Source organism: Malus domestica, chromosome 17 (genome assembly GCF_042453785.1).
Source record: "Malus domestica chromosome 17, GDT2T_hap1".
In the NCBI taxonomy this organism is placed as follows: Eukaryota; Viridiplantae; Streptophyta; class Magnoliopsida; order Rosales; family Rosaceae; genus Malus; species Malus domestica.
The window spans coordinates 33,802,592-33,823,912 of record NC_091677.1 but is presented as its reverse complement, the minus strand read 5'-3'; the positions used below and the strand labels follow the sequence as shown (position 1 = coordinate 33,823,912).

The following is a 21,321-nucleotide window of genomic DNA, read 5'->3' as shown; positions in this document are numbered from 1 at the left end:
GGCTTTTTGTTCCTCCTTAATTCCAAAGTTATGTAATATATGCAACTTCGATCGAAAACCATGTTTTTTATTGCTCATTAAAATGGCTTTTTGGATTCCGTAACCAAACCTCCTTGCTCCTCTTTCAACTCTAGAACCTTCAGAATATATGTGGGTTCTGCTTTGAATTTGATAAACCTGTGTGTGTTCGTGAGCTGATACAGTTTTTGGGTACTAAGTCAAAATTTGGTTGGATAGGAACCCATAAACAAGTACGAGGAAGTGTGTGAATCATCACTCAGCAAGGGTGATTGGCGATAGAAATTGGGTTATTCCATTCATTACTGGCTTTATCATATTCATTACCCTCTTTTTCTTAAAAGGGTTTTGGCTTTGGAAGGAGATGGAGATCGGTGAGAATGATCGGAGTTCGTCGCTGTGTGGATGATCCCCGCATTTCAAAACACACTTCGTCCCCGAATTCCAATTCATTGTTCCCCATAATCCAATGGCTTAGCCATAACATATCTTCGTCCATCACTTTCCATCCAACCTTATGCCACAGGCGGCATTTCCACTTAAGGCCCTTTGTCTCATTCGTGACTTCAAGCGAATGGACATCATGGCCACGTGCAACCTCAAGGCTCCGATCCGACTGCCGTGCATATAATATACAAGCATTTAAACCTACGATCTTGAGATTTAGATGTGAAGGAACAATAATACAGAACACAGTGTTACCCATGCTCCTGTAATTGAACCGATCTGGAATCTTGCTCCCATGAACAAATATGCATCAGCAACATCAATTAAACTGGGTTATTTTGGCTAAAAAGGCCAACCCCAGCGACAATTTTGGCTAAAGGTCTTAAAACCTAGGAGACTATCCAATAACAGCTCCATTAAGAGTGTCACCGAGATAGAATTCAGCCGCGCATATGAAAGTTGAAATAACTTTCTTATCGCAGCTATGGATGCATTGAACCCCCGTATCTACACCCACCGGAACACGGGGTCTTGTGGTGTCAAGGAAACTACGGGTCCACTCCCAAGGAGATCTTTCACGTTGGATCGTTGTATCTTCACTACTTGATGGCACATCCTCCTTATCCTTATTTTGCTGCTCGTACACAAACTGGACTCCAATCTCCTTTGCGAGGAAACCATATTGCTCTTTGATTTCAAAACACACCTTTTCCCCGCATTCCAATTCATTGTTCCCCATGATCCAATGGCTAAGCCATAACGCATCTTCATTGATCACTTTCCATTCAACCTGATCAAACAAACGGCATTTCCACTTAACGCCCTTTGTCTCATTTCTAAGTTCAAGCCAATGGAAATGACGGCCACGTGCAACCTCACGGCTCCTATCCGACTGCCGTGCATATAATATACATGCGTTTAAACCTACGATCTTGAGATTAAGATGTGGAGGAACAATAATAGAGAACACAGTGTTACCCATGCTCCTGTAATTGAACCGATCTGGAATCTTGCTCCCATGAATAAATATGCTATACATGCCGCATTCATAAGTTCCCTGCAGTTTCATGGTGATGTTGTCATTACAATCTAATCGTTTACGCCATAGAGATCTTATTCACCATATAATACGCACTGGTACATGAGAGAGAGAGAGAGAGAGAGAGAGAGAGAGAGAGAGAGAACCTGGATGTGCCTTCTCCTGCCAAAACTCTCACAATAGTTCCTTTGGACCTCAATGCCACCTTTGGGTTGCAAATCGAATAGATCTGAAGGATCTGAGGCCAATGCTAGTGTATCCATCAAGCTTTCAACATCAACAAGTTTCCCACGATACCATAGATGTAGGTCCAATAATATGTCAGAAAGGAAGTCATCCCGTAACAAGGCCAAGGTCATTAAATTTGTTATTCTTTTCAATGATGTGCAACCTCTACCATTCAATTGTATCAAACCATGTGGGAGCTCTGGAAGCATTGTGAGGTTTCTGCAACCAGATACTTTAAGAGCCTGGAGCTTAACAAGATTGTTCATGCTTTCTGGTAGGCTTGTAATCGGATTCTCATCCAGAGACAAGTACTCTAACGAGGACAGCGTAGTTAGGGCACTTGGAATCTCTGATATATTGCAGCAAGCCAGACTTAAACTAGTCAAAGAATGTGGTAAACTTGCCAATGAGAAACTGCTTAATTCAGTATTTTTTCTTGGCGACACCCTCGACCAGACTGAATACCATGATTGAGCTGATACCAGATTGAGTTTGTTCAATTCAAGCTTTGAGCAACCGGAAAGAATAAGAACCTGAATAGATCTCAATATTGGAAGCTTCATGAGATTTTTGCAGCCTTTTAGATTCAAAACAAGAAGTTTTTCTAGGTGTCCGATGGACTCATGAACCTCAACCAAATTTATGCAATGTTTAAGAATCAACCTCTCAAGGTTATAGAGTCCTGAGAAGTCGGGGATTGTCCTAAGGCCATGCGAATAACTGAAATTAAGAATCTTCAGCCTTGGAATAACCTGTTTCAATAATAATACAAGTTAATTAGCTTCTAAGAAGATATAATGGCCCCTATTCATTTTTGTGTGTGAGAGAGAGAGAGAGAGAGAGAGAGAGAGAGAGAGAGTTACATACCCTGGTCCCATTCCAAACATGTTGTAGGCTACTATTTCGCATGTCTAGAACAACCAGGTTTTCCAAACAAAAATTTTTTGGTATTGATTTTAAGTGGAATCCTCGCCAAGATAAACATACTAAATTTTTTGAAAATTCTTCATAGCTTCCCCTGATGTTGACATTGTTGAGAATGAGAATTTCAAGATTGTGCATCCTTCTAAACGCCTCAGATTTGAAATCTATCTCATTTGATGCAGAAGCTGAGTTTGTGGAGGAAAAGCTAATTGGCTTCCAAGAGAAGAAACCAAGCCCACGTCGTCTTGAACAATTTCCATCATAATCTTCAACATGGCATCGTTTGTTATCACTTCCAACAAATGTTCTTTTGCTAGCAAGGTTGAGCATGAGGCCCTTAATATTTTCCGTGCCCTGCAAAAAAATCAGAGCATTTGGGTAAGTATATAACTAGTACTACACATGCAAATCATAACTAAAAACATACGCATGAAAAACATAGTTCTTACACTTAATTTTCTCAAAATATTAGAGGCATCATTCTGCAACACTCTACTACGTTTTCCAGGGTCATGAGGTGATTCTTCGCGAATAATTGTCATTGCCATGTTTCTCACCAACTGATGCATGGCCAACTTCGACCCTTGAATTTTCACTAGGCATCTGTCAACTAGATTTTCAATCCCAATCCTTGTGCAAAACTCTAAGTTGTCCAGTATTGTAATTGTATAATCCATCGTCTTTCCTGTGAAGAAGCTGGCTATGTGAAGGAATAAATTTTTGTCATGATCATCCGGTAAAGAATCAAAACTTATCCTCAGAACTTTTTGAATTTTGTCATTGGGGATCACGTCTAACTTCTGCAATGCACTTTGCCATACTTCTTCACTTTTTCCAGATAGAGAAGATCCCACAACTTGAAGAGCTAATGGAAGCCCTCCACAGTGCCGCACCACATGTCTTGAAAGCTCCATGTAACCTTCTACTGGATGGGATTGTCTGAAGGCATGCCAACTGAAAAGCTCAAGTGATTCATACTCATCCAGTTCTCGAACCATAAACTTTTCACAAACTTCATGAGCATTTAACAAATGTTCATGTCGAGTTGTTATGATAATTTTACTTCCTTGATGAAGCCATTCTCGCATTCCAAGAATTGCATTGAGTTGATCCCGGCTGTTCACATCATCGAGAACAATAAGAACTTTTTTGTAGCCTACAGCTCGTTTGATCCTGCTTATTCCTTCAGCCACATTGTATACTTTCTTTGTGTTCCCCTTTTGGATATCTGAAAGAAGTTTTCTTTGCAAGCAAGCAAAACCATTAGGTTGTTCTGAAGATTCTCGAATATCTGCAAGAAAGCTGCTACCTTCAAATCTATCAAAGTTTTGATTATAAGCAGCTTTCGCAATGGTGCTCTTGCCAATTCCACCCATCCCACAGATGACAGCTAAACCAACATCATTTGATCCATCTTGTAACCACATGTTTAGGCGTCTCACACGATTATCCATTCCAACTGCAAAGGGAGCGACGTCTAAAGCTGCGTGACCCACTTTATTTCTAATCTCTTCAACAATATCTTCGATGAACTGCCCCTCATACCTGTAATTCATTTGAATCGAAATATACGACGCAGAAATAAGCGTGAGAACATATAAACCAAAATCGATAGTAACATATAAACCAAAATCGCAGTATATATTATAGCATATAAACCAAAATTGAACAACTTCAAGCTTCACTGCCATATCTGCAATTTTACTTAATTTAAAACACTTTCAATAAGCTCAAGAACATATTGAGAAAAGAAATTACCGATCTCCTAAAACCATGCCTCCCAAAGATGCAACATCTCCAAGAGCTCTTCTCCACAGCTCCACCTTGTCCATCTCCGTACTGAATCGCTCCTCATGTCTGGCAAATGCTTCAGCAAAAGAACCACTCTGCTTCCTGACATCGGATGGATCCACATCATAGAAAACTGGCAGAACCAAATGTCTACGATCAGTATTTCTACGTTCGACGATCTTCAGAAGTTCGTTCAAACACCACCTTGAGGAAGCGTAGTCCTTGGAGAAGACAATTATGGATACTTGTGACTCCTGTATCGCCTTCTCTAACTCCGACTCAATATTCTCCCCTCTCTTGATTTCATCATCGTCTCTAAACGTGTGGATTCCTGCTAGCTCCAAGGCTCTATAGAGGTGATCAGTAAACCCCTTGCGCGTGTCCTTGCCTCTGAAACTCAAGAAGGCGGAACACCGGTAAGAGGACGAAGAAGAATCTCGGGAACTTTTAGCAGCCATTGAGAGAAAACTCCAGATCTTAAGAACGGACTTTGTGTAAGGGGCTCAAGGTAAAGAAAAATGGCTATGGAAAGGAGCTCATGGTGATCAAAGTCATCTCTTGTCCCGCCAGACTTCACACGAATTCGACACGTAACATAGGATGAGGAGATAAAAACAACATGGTTATTTATTTAAGAGATAATAACATTTAAAAACAAAAATTATAATTATCAATTGACGTATAGGTGTAATTAATAATCGATGCATGGTCCGTAAATATTTGTTATACTAGTCTGTTTCTTTTTCTCTTCCATCTTCATTTGGACAAAATAAACAATCTGTATTTTTATTCACTGAATTTTGTGATTTTTTCAAGCTAAGTGATAAGTTCATATTTATATATATTTTACATCAATTTCATTTGTCTTTTATTAGTTAGTTCCTTATATTTTTGAGCTATTACTTTGTTTTTGCGTATTATAGGATTTGTCTAGCAAAGAAAATAAAAATAGAACAAGTGAAATTTTATGTAATAAATTCGTCTCTGTGTAGATCAGCTTTTAAATTAAATTAAAAAAAAAGATAATGATGAGTCATGATGATGTTTGAAACATCATCATGATTCATAATGATGTTTGTAGAAGAAAAGGGGGGGTTACATAAGAAAAGAAAGAAAACAAAACAAAGAAAGGAAAAGAAGAAAAGGACAGAAAGAAGAAAAGAAGAAAGAAGAAAAAAATATAAAGAAGAGAGGAAACGGACAGAGCAGAGGAGAAGAACAAAAACGAAAGAAGAGGAAAGAGGGAGAGACGGATAGAAGAAGAGGAAGTGCAGAGAGCAGAAGGGAAAAGAAGAGCAGAAGGAAAATATTGATGTTTTGGTTTCAACTTTGTTGTTTCTTTCTTATTCATTCTGCTGCAACGGCAGCATTGTTTATATGCATTTTACATACACGCATGCAATAAAGAAAAGCAATACAGGTGTTGTGCTTGCTGTCATGATGCAGCAACTAGAGAAAAAATAAGCAGCATTCCTTTCTCCCATACAGCATTGTCTATCTGTCAAGGAATATACAACATTCCTTTTCACGAGCAATATTCCCTCTCTCCATACTGTCATATTTCCTCTCTCCCATACTGTCCTAGTTGTCAATATCATATTCCCTCTCTCCCATACTGTCCTAGCTGTCAATACTCCCCCTCAAGCGGGATTAAGGGGGTTGATTGATCCAAGCTTGAACAATAACCGTTGAAACTGTGTAAAATCAAGAGCTTTCGTGAAAAGGTCCGCAAGTTGATCATGACTTCTAGTGTACACAGTTTCGATGACTTTGGATTGAACTTGAGTGCGGATGTAGTGGCAGTCAACTTCAATGTGTTTAGTCCGTTCATGGAATACAGGATTGGATGCAATATGCATGGCAGCCTGGTTGTCACAGAATAAGGACATGGGTTCCTTACTGGTGAAGCCAAGATCAAGAAGGAGACTCTTCAACCAGATGAGTTCAGAAGCTGTTGCTACCATGGCCCGATATTCAGCTTCAGCACTGGACCGTGCAACCACTGTTTGTTTTTTACTTTTCCAGGTGACAAGGTTTCCACCTACAAAGGTACAAAAACCTGTGGTGGATTTTCGATCAAGGGAATTACCAGCCCAATCCGCATCGGTATAGGCCAGAATGTGATTAGACTCATTTTTCTGCATGAGTATGCCTCTGCCGATCGAGCCCTTGAGGTATCGAAGTATTCTCTTGACAATTTCCCAATGAACCAATGTAGGAGAATGCATAAACTGACTGATAAGGCTTACGGAGTAAGCAATATCAGGCCGTGTGATAGTGAGGTAAATGAGTTTCCCAACCATGCGTTGATACACATTAGGATTTGAAAGAAGGGTACCTGGAGCATCCAGTTGAAGTTTGCTAGCAAGTGGGGTGCGGGCAGGTTTGCAGTTGACCATATGTGCTTCATCAAGAAGGTCAAGAACATACTTCCTTTGATTTAAGAATAAACCCTTGGATGAGGTAGCCATCTCAATACCCAGAAAATATTTCAAGGATCCCAAATCTTTAATGGCAAACTGTTGGTGAAGCGACCTTTTAAGAGCCTCGAGTTCATCCATGTTGTCCCCCGTGATGATAAGGTCGTCAACATATATAAGAACTACAAGCTTCCCTTGGACACCACTTCGAACAAAGAGAGATGAGTCATCATGACTCCTTTTGAACCCTGCCACTTCAAGAACAGAGCTTAGTTTGGCATACCAAGCTCGAGGAGACTGTTTAAGTCCATATATAGCTTTATGAAGCTTGCAGACTTTGGTAGGTTCTTTTTCTTGAGGGTGTCCTGGAGGTAGCTTCATGTACACCTCTTCTTGAAGCTCACCGTGAAGAAATGCGTTTTTAACATCCATTTGAAACAAGGGCCAGTCGTGGTTGACTGCTACTGATAACAACACCCTCACTGTGTTCATTTTGGCAACGGGAGCAAAGGTCTCCTTGTAGTCAATGCCGTAAGTTTGAGTGAAACCCCGTGCAACCAACCGGGCCTTGTGTCTTTCAATGGTACCATTAGAATTGAATTTGGTCTTGTAAATCCATCTACTCCCTACGGCTTTCTTCCCTTTGGGAAGATCTACTACACTCCAGGTTTGATTTTCGTTCAGTGCTTTGAGCTTATCATGCATGGCATCTCTCCACACAGGTATACATACTGCTTCTTGAAAGTTTTTAGGCTCAACATTGTTTGCCAACTGACTTAGGAATGATGCATGAGATGCTGACAGTTTGTGATAAGTGAGAGCTTCAGAAATGGGATGCCTTGCACTGTAAGTGATGTACTCTTGTAGCCGTCGATGAGGGTTGCGATCGCGAGTTGGATTCCTTTTTTGTGTTGCTACAATTGGTTGTGTGGCAACAACTGGTGCTGGGGCACGAGGTATATCTTCACTGACCATCTCATCAACTGGAGGATCACTGGGGGGGTGTCTGTATGGATTTCAGCGAGAGTTGGTAGTGGAAAAATATCCATTAGACTCTCCCCCTGAGAACTATTTGGGGAGTGATTGTTGAAGAAATGAACGTGTTCATCAAACCGTACATCCCTAGAGACAACCAGCTTCCCAGTGTGTGGGTTATAACATTTGTATCCCTTTTGAGAACTCGAGTACCCCATAAACACACACTTGATAACTCGAGGTTCGAGTTTATCACGATGATTTGCTTGAACGTGAACATAACACGTGCACCCAAAAATCCTGAAATGAGTTAAATCAGCAGTTCTTCCCTTCATAACTTCAAAAGGTGATTTGGAATTCAGGACACGAGTGGGAAGTCTGTTAATGATATAGGCTGCAGTAAGGAGTGCTTGGGACCAGAATCTCTTGGGAACTTGCATCTGAAACATAAGAGACCTAGTTTTCTCCAATAAATCCTTATTCTTGCGTTCGGCCACACCATTTTGTTGTGGTGTACCTACACAACTAGTTTGATGCAAGATACCATGACTGCTTAAGTAGTTTGACAGATTATTGGAGGTATACTCGGTGCCATTATCTGACCGTAAGGTACATATTTTTGAGGAGAAGTGGTTGGTTATTAGCTTATGAAAGTCTTGAAAAGCTGTAAAAAAAATTCACTTTTAGACTTTAAGAGATATAACCAAGTAACCCTAGAGTAGTCATCTATGAATGTAACAAAATACTTGTACCTATCAAATGACTCAACACGGGAAGGTCCCCAAATATCTGAGTGTACAACTTCAAGGGGTTTACTAGTTCTAGATTTAGAGGGTACAAAAGGTAGCCTAGTGGCTTTTGACATTTGACAGATCTCACACTCATGTGTGTTGGTACAATAATTTGGAAATAATTTAGACATTACTGGTTCGGAGGGATGAGCTAGGCGTTGGTGCCAAAGTTGATGCTTCTGGACATGGCTTAGGTTGACAATGGGTTCCTTAACTTGATTGAACTCCTTTGAGAGGTAGTACAGACCATTTAAGAAAAAACCCTCACCAATCTTCTTCTGAGTGACTCGATCCTGAAATACAACTGTGTGAGGAGAAAAAATAGCAAGACAGTTCAAAGTATGTGTGATTTTTCCTATGGACAGAAGTTGAAATGGAAATGAGGGTACATATAGTGCCGTAGACTCTACATCACTCCCCATCAATTTAATTTTTCCTTTTCCTAGAACTGGTTCCCCTTTCCCATTCGCTACAGACACATGAGTATGATTAGGTAATTTTTGAAACTCATGTAGACAAGCTTGTTTGTTGGTTATATGGTCAGTGGCACCTGAGTCTATAATCTAAAAATCGTGTGTGAGATATACATTGAGAGCCGTGGAAAGTGCACAAATGATACCTGGGATATTGCCGAATTTAGTGGTGTTTGAATTTGCCAAAAAACCAGCAAATTTTCCAAGCATTTCTGTGGGATTTTCCGTGGTGACATTGTTACCCTCAGCGATATCACTCTTCTTTTGGAGAAAGGCGGCAAACTCATTGATCAGGGAGATAGGGTTTGAGGTGAAGTTTGACATCTCATTAGATGGACAACTCAGAGATTGGAAGGCTTTAGGCGCAAACCCTTTCCCATCCCTAATCATTTTTCCTTCCTTGTTAAACTTAGGTTTTAACTCAGGATGTAAAATCCAGCATTTTTCCCGTACGTGCCCCTTGGTGTTGCAGTATGTGCATTTCCAGTCAGCTTTCCTTCCATTAAAAGGCCTTTCACTAGTGAAGTTGTGGTTACTAGTGAAAACCCTAGCTTTTGGGCTAGACCGGGGCTCAACATGCATTACTTTCCTTCGAGTTTCTTCTCTTTGGACTGCATGACACACGTTGACGAAAGATGGTAGCTTAGGATTCATTAGTAAGTGGCTACGCAAGTCTTCATACTCAACTCCCAAACTTGCCAATAGTTGGAACACTTTATCTTCATCAGCCCTTTTCAAGAGTACAGCGGATTCAGTGGTGTGTGGACGGTATAGATCAAGTTCATTCCACATAGATTTCATGCTTCCAAGATGCTGAATGAAAGTTTGATCACCTTGCTTAAGCCCAGCGAGGCTTTTCTTCAGTTCAAACACACGAGCAGCATTGTGTTGACTGCCGTACATTTCCTTGATCGATTCCCATAAGATGTGTGAAGAATCTGAGTAGCTGAAGATCCCGGACAACTTGGGCTCCATCGAGTTAAGTATCCAGGACATAACAAGCTGGTCATTTGAGTGTCATGCATCAAAGGTAGCTGAGGAAGACTCTTGAGGCTTGATGGTTCCATTTACGTACCCTAGTTTCGATCTTCCTCCTAGGGCAAGAGATATAGCTCGTGACCACGGCAAGTAGTTGAACTCATTCAACAACACAGAGCACAGTCGTGGGTTGCTCTCCCCGTGTATCATGTTGGCTGGTGTTAGAGTTGAGGGACTTGTAGCCTCATAACTAAATGAGATATCTTCTGCCATCACAACAAATGATGAACAGAGGAAGAAGAACAAGCTAGAAGGATAATCAACAGAGGCAGGACCCTATGGTTCCTGCTCTGATACCATATTGATGTTTTGGTTTCAACTTTGTTGTTTCTTTCTTATTCATTCTGCTGCAACGGCAGCATTGTTTATATGCATTTTACATACACGCATGCAATAAAGAAAAGCAATACAGGTGTTGTGCTTGCTGTCATGATGCAGCAACTAGAGAAAAAATAAGCAGCATTCCTTTCTCCCATACAGCATTGTCTATCTGTCAAGGAATATACAACATTCCTTTTCACGAGCAATATTCCCTCTCTCCATACTGTCATATTTCCTCTCTCCCATACTGTCCTAGCTGTCAATATTATCTCTCCCATACTGTCCTAGCTGTCAATAGAAAAAGAGAGCTTAAGCTGCACTGCAAGCTTGGCAAGGGAAAGAGGAAACCTCTGCACTCTTCTATTTCGGTTCTATTGTCTCAAACTCATGTTTAACTTTTGGTTTAATTTGAAAATAATGATGTGTAACTAATTTTTAGTAGTTAGGGGCTGTTTTGAAGCCCCGAATATGATTGTAAGTTTGTTGTGATATTTTGTTTGAATGACTTTTATGAAAGGATGAAAATTGTTTCACTACTTATGTCATTGATAAATTCTTTATGTGTTTCTATGGATGCATACATAGTGAGCATATCTAGGATTTTAATGCTATGAATATATGTGTGCCTGCCCTTGTTGAATGAGGACCTACATATGTTCTAGAGTAGCACTTGTTAATTGTGGTTAACATGTGAAACGATTTCTAGGATAAGTAAGACAACACCAGTACTTACGATGCCTTGTGATGACTCAAACTCTTTTTATTCTTAATGATTTCTACTTGTTAAATCTATGAATACGCCATTCTAGATTGCATGCTAGGGACTAAGTTAAGTTGAAAACGCCATTCTCTTAACATACTACGTAAGAAAGAGTAATAGATTGAGTTCTAACATTGAGCCAACTTGAGCATCTTCATCCAGAAATAAAAGGAATTTTAATGAAACATAACATGCTTGCATGATTATTTGGTGGTGGATAGCATTTCCCCTAACTCGTTTTCTTAATTTGTGAATTAAAATTTCTTGGTATTATTTAAAATTTGTGTTGTTCTGTTTTGTGCGATTTAATTTAAATAGCTAATCAAATCCAAAAATCCCAAAAATTTGTGTGAACATAGCTCGGTGTGTCTAGTTTATATGTACAAAATTTCGTTGCATTTGGATGAGTATAAGTCAGTTTAATAATTATTTTCAGTGGCTGGTCAATGGAGATAGCCACCCCGTTTTTGTGACATTTTAAGTAGTTGGCTAAAACAATCTTCTGCGGAAAAGACCCTTATTTTCATATGCTACAATCGACAAATTTAGTGATAATAAGGAAAATCAATAGGATTATTGTGTGCTACTTTGTGGTGCGTTATAATTCCTATCACTAAGCCAATCAAATCAATCCAATCCTTGACATCGAACAAAGCCATATTGTATTATATTAACAGTACCAATTGTTTTTTTTTTTTTTTGAACAAATGATATTATGTATACCAAGGGAGAGAGGAAGAGAAGTGGAACAGTACCAATTGTTGAATTATGAAGTAATTCGAAGTGATCAATAAAAATAACATATGGAGCAGAGATGTGAAACACCACATTTTTTAACACAACTTTTGACACTTTTTTGTGAGGCCCGCTTTATAATGTATTTAATGATTTAAACCGACTATCTTTTAGGCCATCTACTATTTGTGCAGCAAGTTACAAACTCTTATATTTCTTTTAACTTAAAACACAGCGACAAAGAAAGTGACCAAGTTCAACAATAATACAGGCATATCAGGCCTTAATCTACAAAAGATACAAAACTCGTCATTCACGATGTGAGAGTGGTGGAGTTCAACTGGACGGTCAACAGTCCCAACCGGAGCGCCGCCGCCTTTCTCTAGGTTTGTCTCTAGAACTGCAAAAGACACAAATGAAACTGATCAGCACCAATCAAATACGTAAAGACATTGAAAATTCTAACCGAGCATCAATTTTATTAACCTTTCGGAGGCCTTCTGACTTGTATTTGCTCCGGTGTTCCGAGCAGCAGTTTTATTTACCACTGATGTAGGAGGACCAGGAGTAATTGTACTGGCTGTCTGAGTTCTATATACATCCCCACCGATTGAACCATCGGATACAAATCCTCGTAATGCCGGTCTGTTGGGCACACTAGAGTTGTTACCTGAACCTTGACTTGGAGAGTTAGATGAAGCGGCAACAAATTTAGTCTTGAACTGAGACATCATTCCTGTCCTCTGAGGAGTTTCTGCGGCAGATCGACTAGGAACAGTATTCGATGAAGAACTATTGGACTCCGTATTATATCCAATACCCAGACCAAAATCCACCTCACGCACACCTCGACCACCGCCGCCCCTTCCTCTACCTTTCTTTCCACCTGCAGAATCCATAAATATCATCATTTGAAATTACAGAAAAAGGCTAATTTAATATGAAACTGCAAAAGAATCTTAAGAAAATTGAAATTTTAGTATGATTAAAGTTTATACCTCCTTTTCTTGAATCGCGTTTTGACCTGAATCTACCATCCTGATAATAAACAAGGTAAATCCCATTAAAATAGAGAATGTAAGATCTGAAATCTGACATCTCATGCTAACATCTAAAGCTATCAAACAAGAAACATAGTAAGGGAAAGCAACAAAAGTTCCACAGACGAGGTGCACCCAAAATAACTATAAAGATGTACATCCATGTAGGAGATGGAAACCAGTGTATTTATGAGGGACGTGAAATACAAAGCTACAAGCAGCAAGCAAGAATTAAAAGTCGCAAGACTGAAGAAATGATGCATGAGTGGCTCTCATAGTGTAAAACTTCTAAAACTAATGCAGGTGCAGCCACCTATCATGATAAGCTGTGCATTTATGTATATGAGATATATTGGCACAAGGGAAAATAAGTGACAATTTACTAAGGGTCCATGTGGTAATTAAGATTTAGTACTTAAAATGCAATTTTTCTCTTTGTTCTTTAATGCAAATTGGTTGGCCTCAACCGATGTATTGGTAGCCCAGAATGCAAGCAAGAACTTAATAATACATAAAAAGCTAATAAGTCCCCAGACTGAGCTTCATCTTCAATTCATCTCTATGCTTCAATACACAAGCCAACATACACCCCCAAAAACCCCTTTTCTATGCAAAGCATGGTACGAAGTAAAGATGGGACTACTAAAGACTGTCTAATTACTCTCTCTCTAAACTAAGCACTTTTCCTGAAATTGACTATCTTGACATTATGAAGTCAACGATCTCAAAATCGCTGTAATTCCAAGGACAAACTGAAGCTTTCCAAAATAAGGCCTTGAAGACCAAATGGTCATCAAATCCATCTCTCTCGAAAGCCCACTCTAAATCAGAAGCAACCTATGCACCTATATAGTAGAGTGAAAGTAACGTAGTTTATTTGTGAGACAAACACCTGTAGGTGTAATTGTCCAGAATCTAGATTGCATTAAAAGAGCACGTTTTACCAGAGAACATATTAATAACTTGTATTCGCCTTAAATGCATTATAGGATTACAAACTATGGTTATAACCACCATCTCTAAAACAAAAAGGCAGGTAGTTGGATGCATGTATAAACTCGCTATATAAACCACAAAAAAAATTGTTAATAGTACTGCAAAATTACCTTCATCGCAAGGTCCATGAGCTCCGTGGAGACAATCTGACCAGCAGCAACCAAGCTATTAACCAACTCACCAGCAAAACGTGCCTCTTTCTGTGCAATAAGAGCGTACGCAGTGCCATCCTTATCACCAGCCCGACCTGTTCTACCAATTCGATGGACGTGCATGTCCATGTCCTTTGCAATATCAAAGTTCACAACTGACTTAATTGACTTGATGTCAAGACCACGAGCAGCAACATCAGTTGCAACAAGAACATGGTAAATGCCAGATTTAAATTTTTGCAAAATATCCATCCGAGATGCCTGGTCCTTGTCACCATGCAGAGCTGTGACTTTAAAACCTTTCTGAGCAAGCTGTGACTCGATCTCATCCACTGCAACTTTTTTTGAAGCAAATACTAAAACATCACCCTCATCAATCATTCCAGGTAACTTCTCAAGAAGCCAGGGCAGCTTTTCATCATCAGAAGGAATTACATGAACAACCTGAGTGATATCCTCATTGGCCATTCCCACCTCACCCACTGTAACTCTTATAGGATCTGAGAGAATCTCCCTAGCCAATTTTTCAACTTTACGGGGCATTGTCGCATAAAAGAGCAATGTCTGTCGGTCTGGCCGAATCTGACCAACAATAGATCTAATTTGAGGCTCAAACCCTAGGTCAAACATCCGATCAGCCTCATCAAGTACTAGGTAAGTTGCCCTTTGCATTGTCAGTGCCTTCATTTTAAGCATGTCTATCAATCTCCCAGGAGTAGCAACAACTATGTCACATCCTGCCTTAAGTTCTTTGAACTGATCAAGCTTAGACATTCCACCATATACAGCAGAGACACGTATCCCATGTGATTTCGCAAATTTTTTGGACTCTAAGTATATTTGGTGCGCCAGCTCTCTAGTAGGAGCGCATATCACTCCAATGGGACCTTCTTCTTTTTGAAGTTCTGGCTGATCCATAATGTGGACAATCATTGGAAGGACAAAAGCGGCAGTCTTTCCAGAACCAGTTTTCGCAATACCAATTATATCTCTCCCGGAAAGAACTATGGGTAGAGCTGCGCATTGTATTGGTGTCGGCTTTTGGTAGTCTTGTTTTTTTATGGCAGCCATGAGTTGTGAAGAAAATCCACAATCTTCAAATGTCTTAACTGGCCTCGGTACATCAAAACCCGACGTACGGATGGCCAAGCTCTTCTTGTACTAAAAAACATCATCTTCACCCATCCCTAAACAAGGAAAACAAAACACCAGTTAACTCTAGCCTTCCATTTCAAATGTCTCCTTGAGAACTTCTGCCGGTCTAGATTCTCTCTCACTCAAATTTAGGAGGTCTATTCAATCGAGAATTTGAGAGACTTTCATAGATTTATAAATCTATGGATTTTTATGAAGTTTAATTGATTTGTAGAGATTCCACATAAAATTTTGATTCAATTCCCTCGAAATCTCATGGGAAGATGTGAGATTTGTGGATGCTTAAAATACACTATAAAATCTCTCCAATTCCCTCTAATTCCTCATCTTTCTCAAATTCTTTTAAATCAATTTCTAATTGAATACACCTGAAATGTTATAAACTTCTTTAAAATCCTAATTGAATACATCCGAATTTCTAAGGATTTTAATAAACTATCTTAAAATTCTAATTGAATACATCTTGAATTTCAAATAATTATTTAAAATCTTGATTGAATACCCCTAAATCCATTAAAAGAATTAAAACCCTTTCAAAATTCCAATTGAATAGACCCTTTGAATACTTTGCTACGCATTTCGACTAAATTCACAAGAATGAAAAATGTGAATGAAAAAGAAAAAAAATTCTCAGTTCGGTTGGAATTTACCTGAAATCGACTCTTTCTCCTCGTAAAAATCCTTATTAAACGGCTCGTAGTCGATTGAACTGTGATCGAGAGCTGGAATCGGCTCGATCTTCCTCTTGTCCAGAACAATGGGATTATCATCTGAATCGTACTCCAACAACCCGGCATCGACGGCCTTGGCGGCCGCATATACCTCCTCATCGGAGTCATATCCGGCGTGTAAAGCATACGATGCCAGCGTGAGCACCAAGTCCTTTTTAGCCCTCAGAAAACTCTCCATATGATCCTCCTCCTCATCGTCCTTTTTATTTATGTGTGTTTATGTTGAATTTTTGGGTTATTTTTGTGGATATTATATGATTGAATGAGAAATTGTGGTTTTTCAATTTTTTGGTTTTGTAGGATTTAGCTAATAGGCAATCAGCTGCGAGGTAGAAGGAGAGGAAGCTGCAGACGCTTCAGACCAAGGCAATCACCCTCTCAGCACAGGTCGCTCAGTTTTCGATAACTTGGCTGGGAATTTTTGGGATACCCATTTGAAAAATTTAGTTGTTTTTGTTTTTGGTTATGTTTATTTGTCAACGTAATGATTTTGGTTTCATGGTTATGAATTCATCAGTATGACCATGGTGGTTCAAAAGTTAGAGAGCTTGAAGGGCAATTGGAATTAGAGTCATAAGACATAGTAAGTTTTTGTTTTTTCTTTATTTCTGCTGCGTAGTTTTAGAATTTCTCATTTTTTTTATACACCGAATTCCTTTTGAAAAGAGTAGGCTGGTTATATACAAGTTTTCCATAGGAATTACAGAGCTTAGGTAGTATTGATGTGGGTATTTTGGCCTTATGTTATAGGAGTGAAGAAACCAGCTGAAACAGCTGAAGAGATCCAGAAGCATTTTGTTTGTAGGTGGGTTTGATATTCAATGTGGCTGAGCTTGGTTAAGTTGTCTACATTATTAAATGTTTTAATATGTGTATCAGGCTGCAGGGCACATGAGAGTTCAAAGAGAGCTTTCAAGTGTTACTTAGAAGGTAAAGTAGAATATGCATTCCTTCCTTCTTTTGCTTCCGTGCCAACAGGTATGGATTTCCCTTACAAATGTTTTAATTTGAAAAATTTTCTTTTCAGAACTCTGCAAATAACTTCAGTGAATGATATGTGCAAACGATCGCAAGAATACATTGCAAGCTTGCAACATTACAGTAGTAAATTGCACAATGACTTCTTAACAGTTGATGAAGAATTTGTGCATGGAGGAGCACAAAGTTAATATGGTGGAGAACCTGAGCATGTTAAGGGGAATTGTTGCTAATTACATAAGGAATTTCTCTTATTATGTATCTATGAATCTTACTTCCGTGTTTTCCTGAGCAGGGCAAGCTTGCAACAATACAATAGTAAACTGCACAATGGCTTCTTAAAAGTTGAGAAAGAATTTAAATGCGTGGAGAAAGAAAAAGTTAAAATGGTGGAGAACTTGAGCACGTTAAGGGGTCAACTTTCAGTCTCCAGAGTGAGCTTCTCATTTGAAATTGTTTCTAATTGCATAAGGAATTTCTCTTATTATGCATACTTCTGTGTTCTGCTGAGTAGACATCTACCGAAACTTCTATATACTTGAAAAAGTTCATGTCGTATATACTTGAAAAAGTTCATGTCGTGTTCTATAGTCCTGACCTTTGTTTCTTCAGTGCATTTTGAATGGGTTAGGTGTGGGCCAAATAGTATGAAATTTAAAGTTGGTTTCCCTTTCATGTGTTCTCTTTCAGATTTTTGTTCCTAAAAATGAATTGCTTCAAAACTTTTATTGGCAAAGTCATTTGAACTTTTTCAGGTTCGCCACTCACTTTTTTGCCAAATAGTATGAAATTTAAAGTTGGTTTCCCTTTCATGTGTTCTCTTTCAGATTTTTGTTCCTAAAAATGAATTGCTTCAAAACTTTTATTGGCAAAGTCATTTGAACTTTTTCAGGTTCGCCACTCACTTTTTTGTTTCAGAATTTGAACTTTTATTGGCAAAGTTCACTAGAATGTCCAGAAAAGTCAAAATTCAAGCTTTTAATCAAAGATAGAAATGGAGCTACACTAAACAAAAGATAGGTAAAATTGACCGCTACTTTCTTTCCATTTAAATATAAATCAATTGATTAAGTTTGTGTTTAAAATGAAGTTTCAATTGTTTTCAAATTCTAACAATGATCTCCTACGCGTTAAGATAATCTATTTAGAGTTTTGATCCACTTTTGATTATGCACAATTTCAATTTTTTTTCCATATAGAGTTTCTATATGCACAATCTCAATTGTTTTCAAGCCTTTTGATTATGCACAATCTCACACAAAACCGAGCGCAATGGCGTTCTAGGATTCATATAGCCGACCCCACTTAGTGGGAAAAGGCTTTGTTGTTGTTGTTGTTGTTGTTGTTGTATAGAGTTTCTATTTTTCTTTTGAGTGAGAGAAAAAGCTTTAATTTGGGTTCACAATTGTTCTCTTTGTAGATTTTCGAAATAGGACTAAGCTTCCAAAAGGCACTGCAGGCTCTGATTGCTTACCTTGTCTGTCACCTCTTTCAGCAGATCCCCTAGCCCGGCGACTTGGGGGACTCCTACTACATGGTTTGTATCGCGCTTGACCAAGCCTGAAACTACAAGTAAGCTTCAAGTGAAATTGATACATTACCTTGTGCATCTCCACCAGTTACAGATACCACCCCTGGATGGAGGAAGAGTACTTCCAGAGAATGCCACATCTACCTATGAGACAGATAAGGCAAGTCAAGACGATACCACACTCCGGTACTTAGAAGTTTCGTGGTTACGAGATCTTTCTCCCACAATATTTCCTAATGTCATTTGTACTAAATCATTCACTTGTACTCACTAAAGGAGAGCTTGAACCTATGTACTTGTGTAAACCCTTCACAATTAATGAGAACTCCTCTATTCCGTGGACGTAGCCAATCTGGGTGAACCACGTACATCTTGTGTTTGCTTTCCTATCTCTATCCATTTATATACTTATTCACACTAATGACCGGAGCAATCTAGCGAAGATCACAAAAAGTGACCGTTTTCGCTACCTAGGATCTATCTTGCAAGAGAACGGAGAATTAGATGGAGATCTCAACCATAGAATACAAGCTGGATGGATGAAGTGTAAGAGTGCATCCGGCGTGTTGTGTGACCGTCGTAGGCCACTGAAGCTCAAGGGAAAATTTTATAGGACGACAATAAGGCCAGCGATGTTGTATGGCACAGAATGTTGGGCGGTGAAGCATCAACACGTACACAAAATGGGTGTAGCGGAGATGAGGATGCTTCGTGGGATGTATGGGCACACGAGAAAGGATAAGATTGGGAATGAGGATATCCGAGGTAAAGTAGGAGTAGCGAAAATTGAAGGAAATATGAGAGAAAATCGGTTCCGATGGTTTGGACATGTGCAAAGAAGGCCTACTGACGCTCCGGTTCGAAAATGTGACTACGGGGCAGAGGTTCAGGGCCGAAGGGGTAGAGGAAGACCTAGGAAAACTTTGGAAGAGACCCTAAGAAAAGACTTGAGTACTTGGATCTAACGGAGGACATGACACAAAACCGAGCGCAATGGCGTTCTAGGATTCATATAGCCGACCCCACTTAGTGGGAAAAGGCTTTGTTGTTGTTGTTGTATGCTTTTGTTATATTAGGTTCTAAATTGCGCAAACCATTTCTTTAATTAGAGAAAATTAAGCACAATCCTGCTTATATACATATTGTTATTTTAAATTTTTAAGAAACAATTTTGTTAGTCTTTTCTAAGAGAAATGATAATAAGAAACTGCAATTTACTTTTGGGTTTCATTCTTTACCGATTTCTGAGTTTATGCCTAAGTCATAATCTATTCCAATTGCAGGCTAAGCAAAAGGAGGAAAGGTTTAAGGAGGTATGTGTACACTGTGTTTTCATCAATACTTTCTCATAATGTGTCTTCATTGTTGGTTTCTATTTGGCTCTAGAAAAACTGTACGAAAACGAGTAGAAATTTTTTTAGGAATCTTTTAACAGCCATTTGTTTCCCATATATAATTGTGCAATATCGAAACCCACAAACGTGAAATGGGTTTTAGGTTGTTTATTGAAATGGGTATTTTGTTTTATTTTTCTCTGCCTAAAAAATTGAAATAAATATGATCTTTTCACTATTGCTTCTTCTTCCAAGTTTTTTTCCGCATAATATAAAATAGAAATAAATATTTTGTTTCCCTTTTTCTAATCTTTTGCAGCAAAAAAAGCATTATTTTGTTGGTACTGCTTATTTAGTGAAGCAACGGTTTCCTATTGTGAATTGGCTCTATATGTTTATCACTTTATTCTTTATAGTTTTTCAGTTTCTTAAATGAAGTTTGACATGTATGAAATTTGACAATTTATGACCATAGGCTTCATTCCGTCCCAGGACACTTATTTTGTTCCTTATTGTTGATAGAGTAGTAAATAAATTTGCAAATGTATGTAAACTGTATTATTTACTGTATATATATATATATATATATATATATATATATATTTTAGAACTTCTACATGTGTTATACAATTTTCAACCCCGCAGCAACGCTTGGGCGCCTTTGCTAGTATATACTAAAAAAGTAACTTTCAGGTTAATTCCCATGGTGTCCTAGCGGACTCAAAACACTGTTACTTCTACAGTGTTTTTCCTTTTTTGCCCTCTCTTATTTTTTGTTATTTCATATGTGCCTGTGTTTTATCCACTTATTGATGGTGGATGTCTCTCGAACTCTCCATTCCCGCGTGCTTTCATTTCGATTTCCTCTGGGATTGCCGACTGCAGAAGGAGCTCAATCTCCTCCTCACCGACTCTCCACCTCTTCTTTCATGCACCACTTTGAATCTCTCTCTCTCTCTCTCTCTCTCTCTCTCCAACACATCCCATTCTGATTCCCCCCAATCCCATTCCTGATGGTAACCAAGCCCAAAATCCTCTTCATCGGCAGCACCGGAAAGTTTATCGTCGAGGCCAGCGCCAAGGCCGGCCACGCCACCTACTTTCTGATCCGAGAAACTATCTCTCCAACCCGGCAAAGTCCAAAGTCCTCGAGAACTTCAAGGATCTGGGCTGAAATATTTGGTTTTTCCTCTTTCTCTATCTTCGTTAAATTTCTGGATTTTTTTTGTATGATTTTATCTGGAATTTAGTAATTTTTGTGTAGGTTTTGTACAACCTCTTTCTCTATTTTCGTAAATTTCTGGAATTTTTTGTATAATTTTATGAAGCGTTTAATTTTTTTTATTAATTAAATTACAAATAAGTATCAATGGCCTTCGTTTGGTACCAATCAATCAAGTGAGAGATGTGTTGTCTGAATGTTTGATTTTGCTTGAATCAGTCT

The 21,321-nt window shown here is 38.8% G+C and overlaps 2 protein-coding genes and 2 long non-coding RNA genes across 4 annotated transcripts; 2 read left to right on the top strand and 2 right to left on the bottom strand.

Moving 5' to 3' along the window:
• Positions 1 to 290: 290 nt before the first annotated feature.
• LOC103406030 (disease resistance protein RPV1-like) lies at positions 291 to 5,212 on the bottom strand. Its single transcript, XM_008345054.4, has 5 exons — positions 4,415 to 5,212; positions 3,106 to 4,201; positions 2,600 to 3,010; positions 1,651 to 2,484; positions 291 to 1,522 (listed from the first exon to the last, which is right to left on the bottom strand). Exons 1-5 carry the CDS (start codon positions 4,903 to 4,905, stop codon positions 863 to 865), a joined length of 3,492 nt encoding a protein of 1,163 aa, XP_008343276.2. The 5' UTR covers positions 4,906 to 5,212; the 3' UTR covers positions 291 to 862.
• Positions 5,213 to 12,210: 6,998 nt separating this feature from the next.
• Positions 12,211 to 15,326, bottom strand: LOC103417502 (DEAD-box ATP-dependent RNA helicase 24-like). The gene is made up of 4 exons (XM_070817026.1): positions 14,107 to 15,326; positions 12,959 to 12,998; positions 12,447 to 12,846; positions 12,211 to 12,360 (listed from the first exon to the last, which is right to left on the bottom strand). Exons 1-4 carry the CDS (start codon positions 15,217 to 15,219, stop codon positions 12,309 to 12,311), a joined length of 1,605 nt encoding a protein of 534 aa, XP_070673127.1. The 5' UTR covers positions 15,220 to 15,326; the 3' UTR covers positions 12,211 to 12,308.
• Positions 15,327 to 15,947: 621 nt separating this feature from the next.
• LOC139193620 (uncharacterized) lies at positions 15,948 to 17,290 on the top strand. The gene is made up of 6 exons (XR_011577977.1): positions 15,948 to 16,171; positions 16,335 to 16,421; positions 16,552 to 16,617; positions 16,785 to 16,839; positions 16,914 to 16,964; positions 17,062 to 17,290. It is a non-coding gene; the product is annotated as an uncharacterized lncRNA (long non-coding RNA).
• Positions 17,291 to 17,304: 14 nt separating this feature from the next.
• On the top strand, positions 17,305 to 18,767 carry LOC139193622 (uncharacterized). The gene is made up of 3 exons (XR_011577979.1): positions 17,305 to 17,446; positions 18,508 to 18,549; positions 18,632 to 18,767. It is a non-coding gene; the product is annotated as an uncharacterized lncRNA (long non-coding RNA).
• The last annotated feature ends 2,554 nt before the right edge of the window (positions 18,768 to 21,321 follow it).

Excerpts from the sequence above, each read along its gene's own strand:
- LOC103406030 (XM_008345054.4), bottom strand. The coding sequence starts at position 4,905 with ATGGCTGCTAAAAGTTCCCGAGATTCTTCTTCGTCCTCTTACCGGTGT. Across the intron at positions 4,202-4,414 it reads GGCATGGTTTTAGGAGATCG|GTATGAGGGGCAGTTCATCG; the intron begins GTAATTTCTTTT and ends AATGAATTACAG. Across the intron at positions 3,011-3,105 it reads ATATTTTGAGAAAATTAAGT|GGCACGGAAAATATTAAGGG; the intron begins GTAAGAACTATG and ends ATTTTTTTGCAG.
- LOC103417502 (XM_070817026.1), bottom strand. The coding sequence starts at position 15,219 with ATGGCTGCCATAAAAAAACAAGACTACCAAAAGCCGACACCAATACAA. Across the intron at positions 12,999-14,106 it reads TCATGGACCTTGCGATGAAG|GATGGTAGATTCAGGTCAAA; the intron begins GTAATTTTGCAG and ends GTTTATTATCAG. Across the intron at positions 12,847-12,958 it reads ACGCGATTCAAGAAAAGGAG|GTGGAAAGAAAGGTAGAGGA; the intron begins GTATAAACTTTA and ends TGGATTCTGCAG.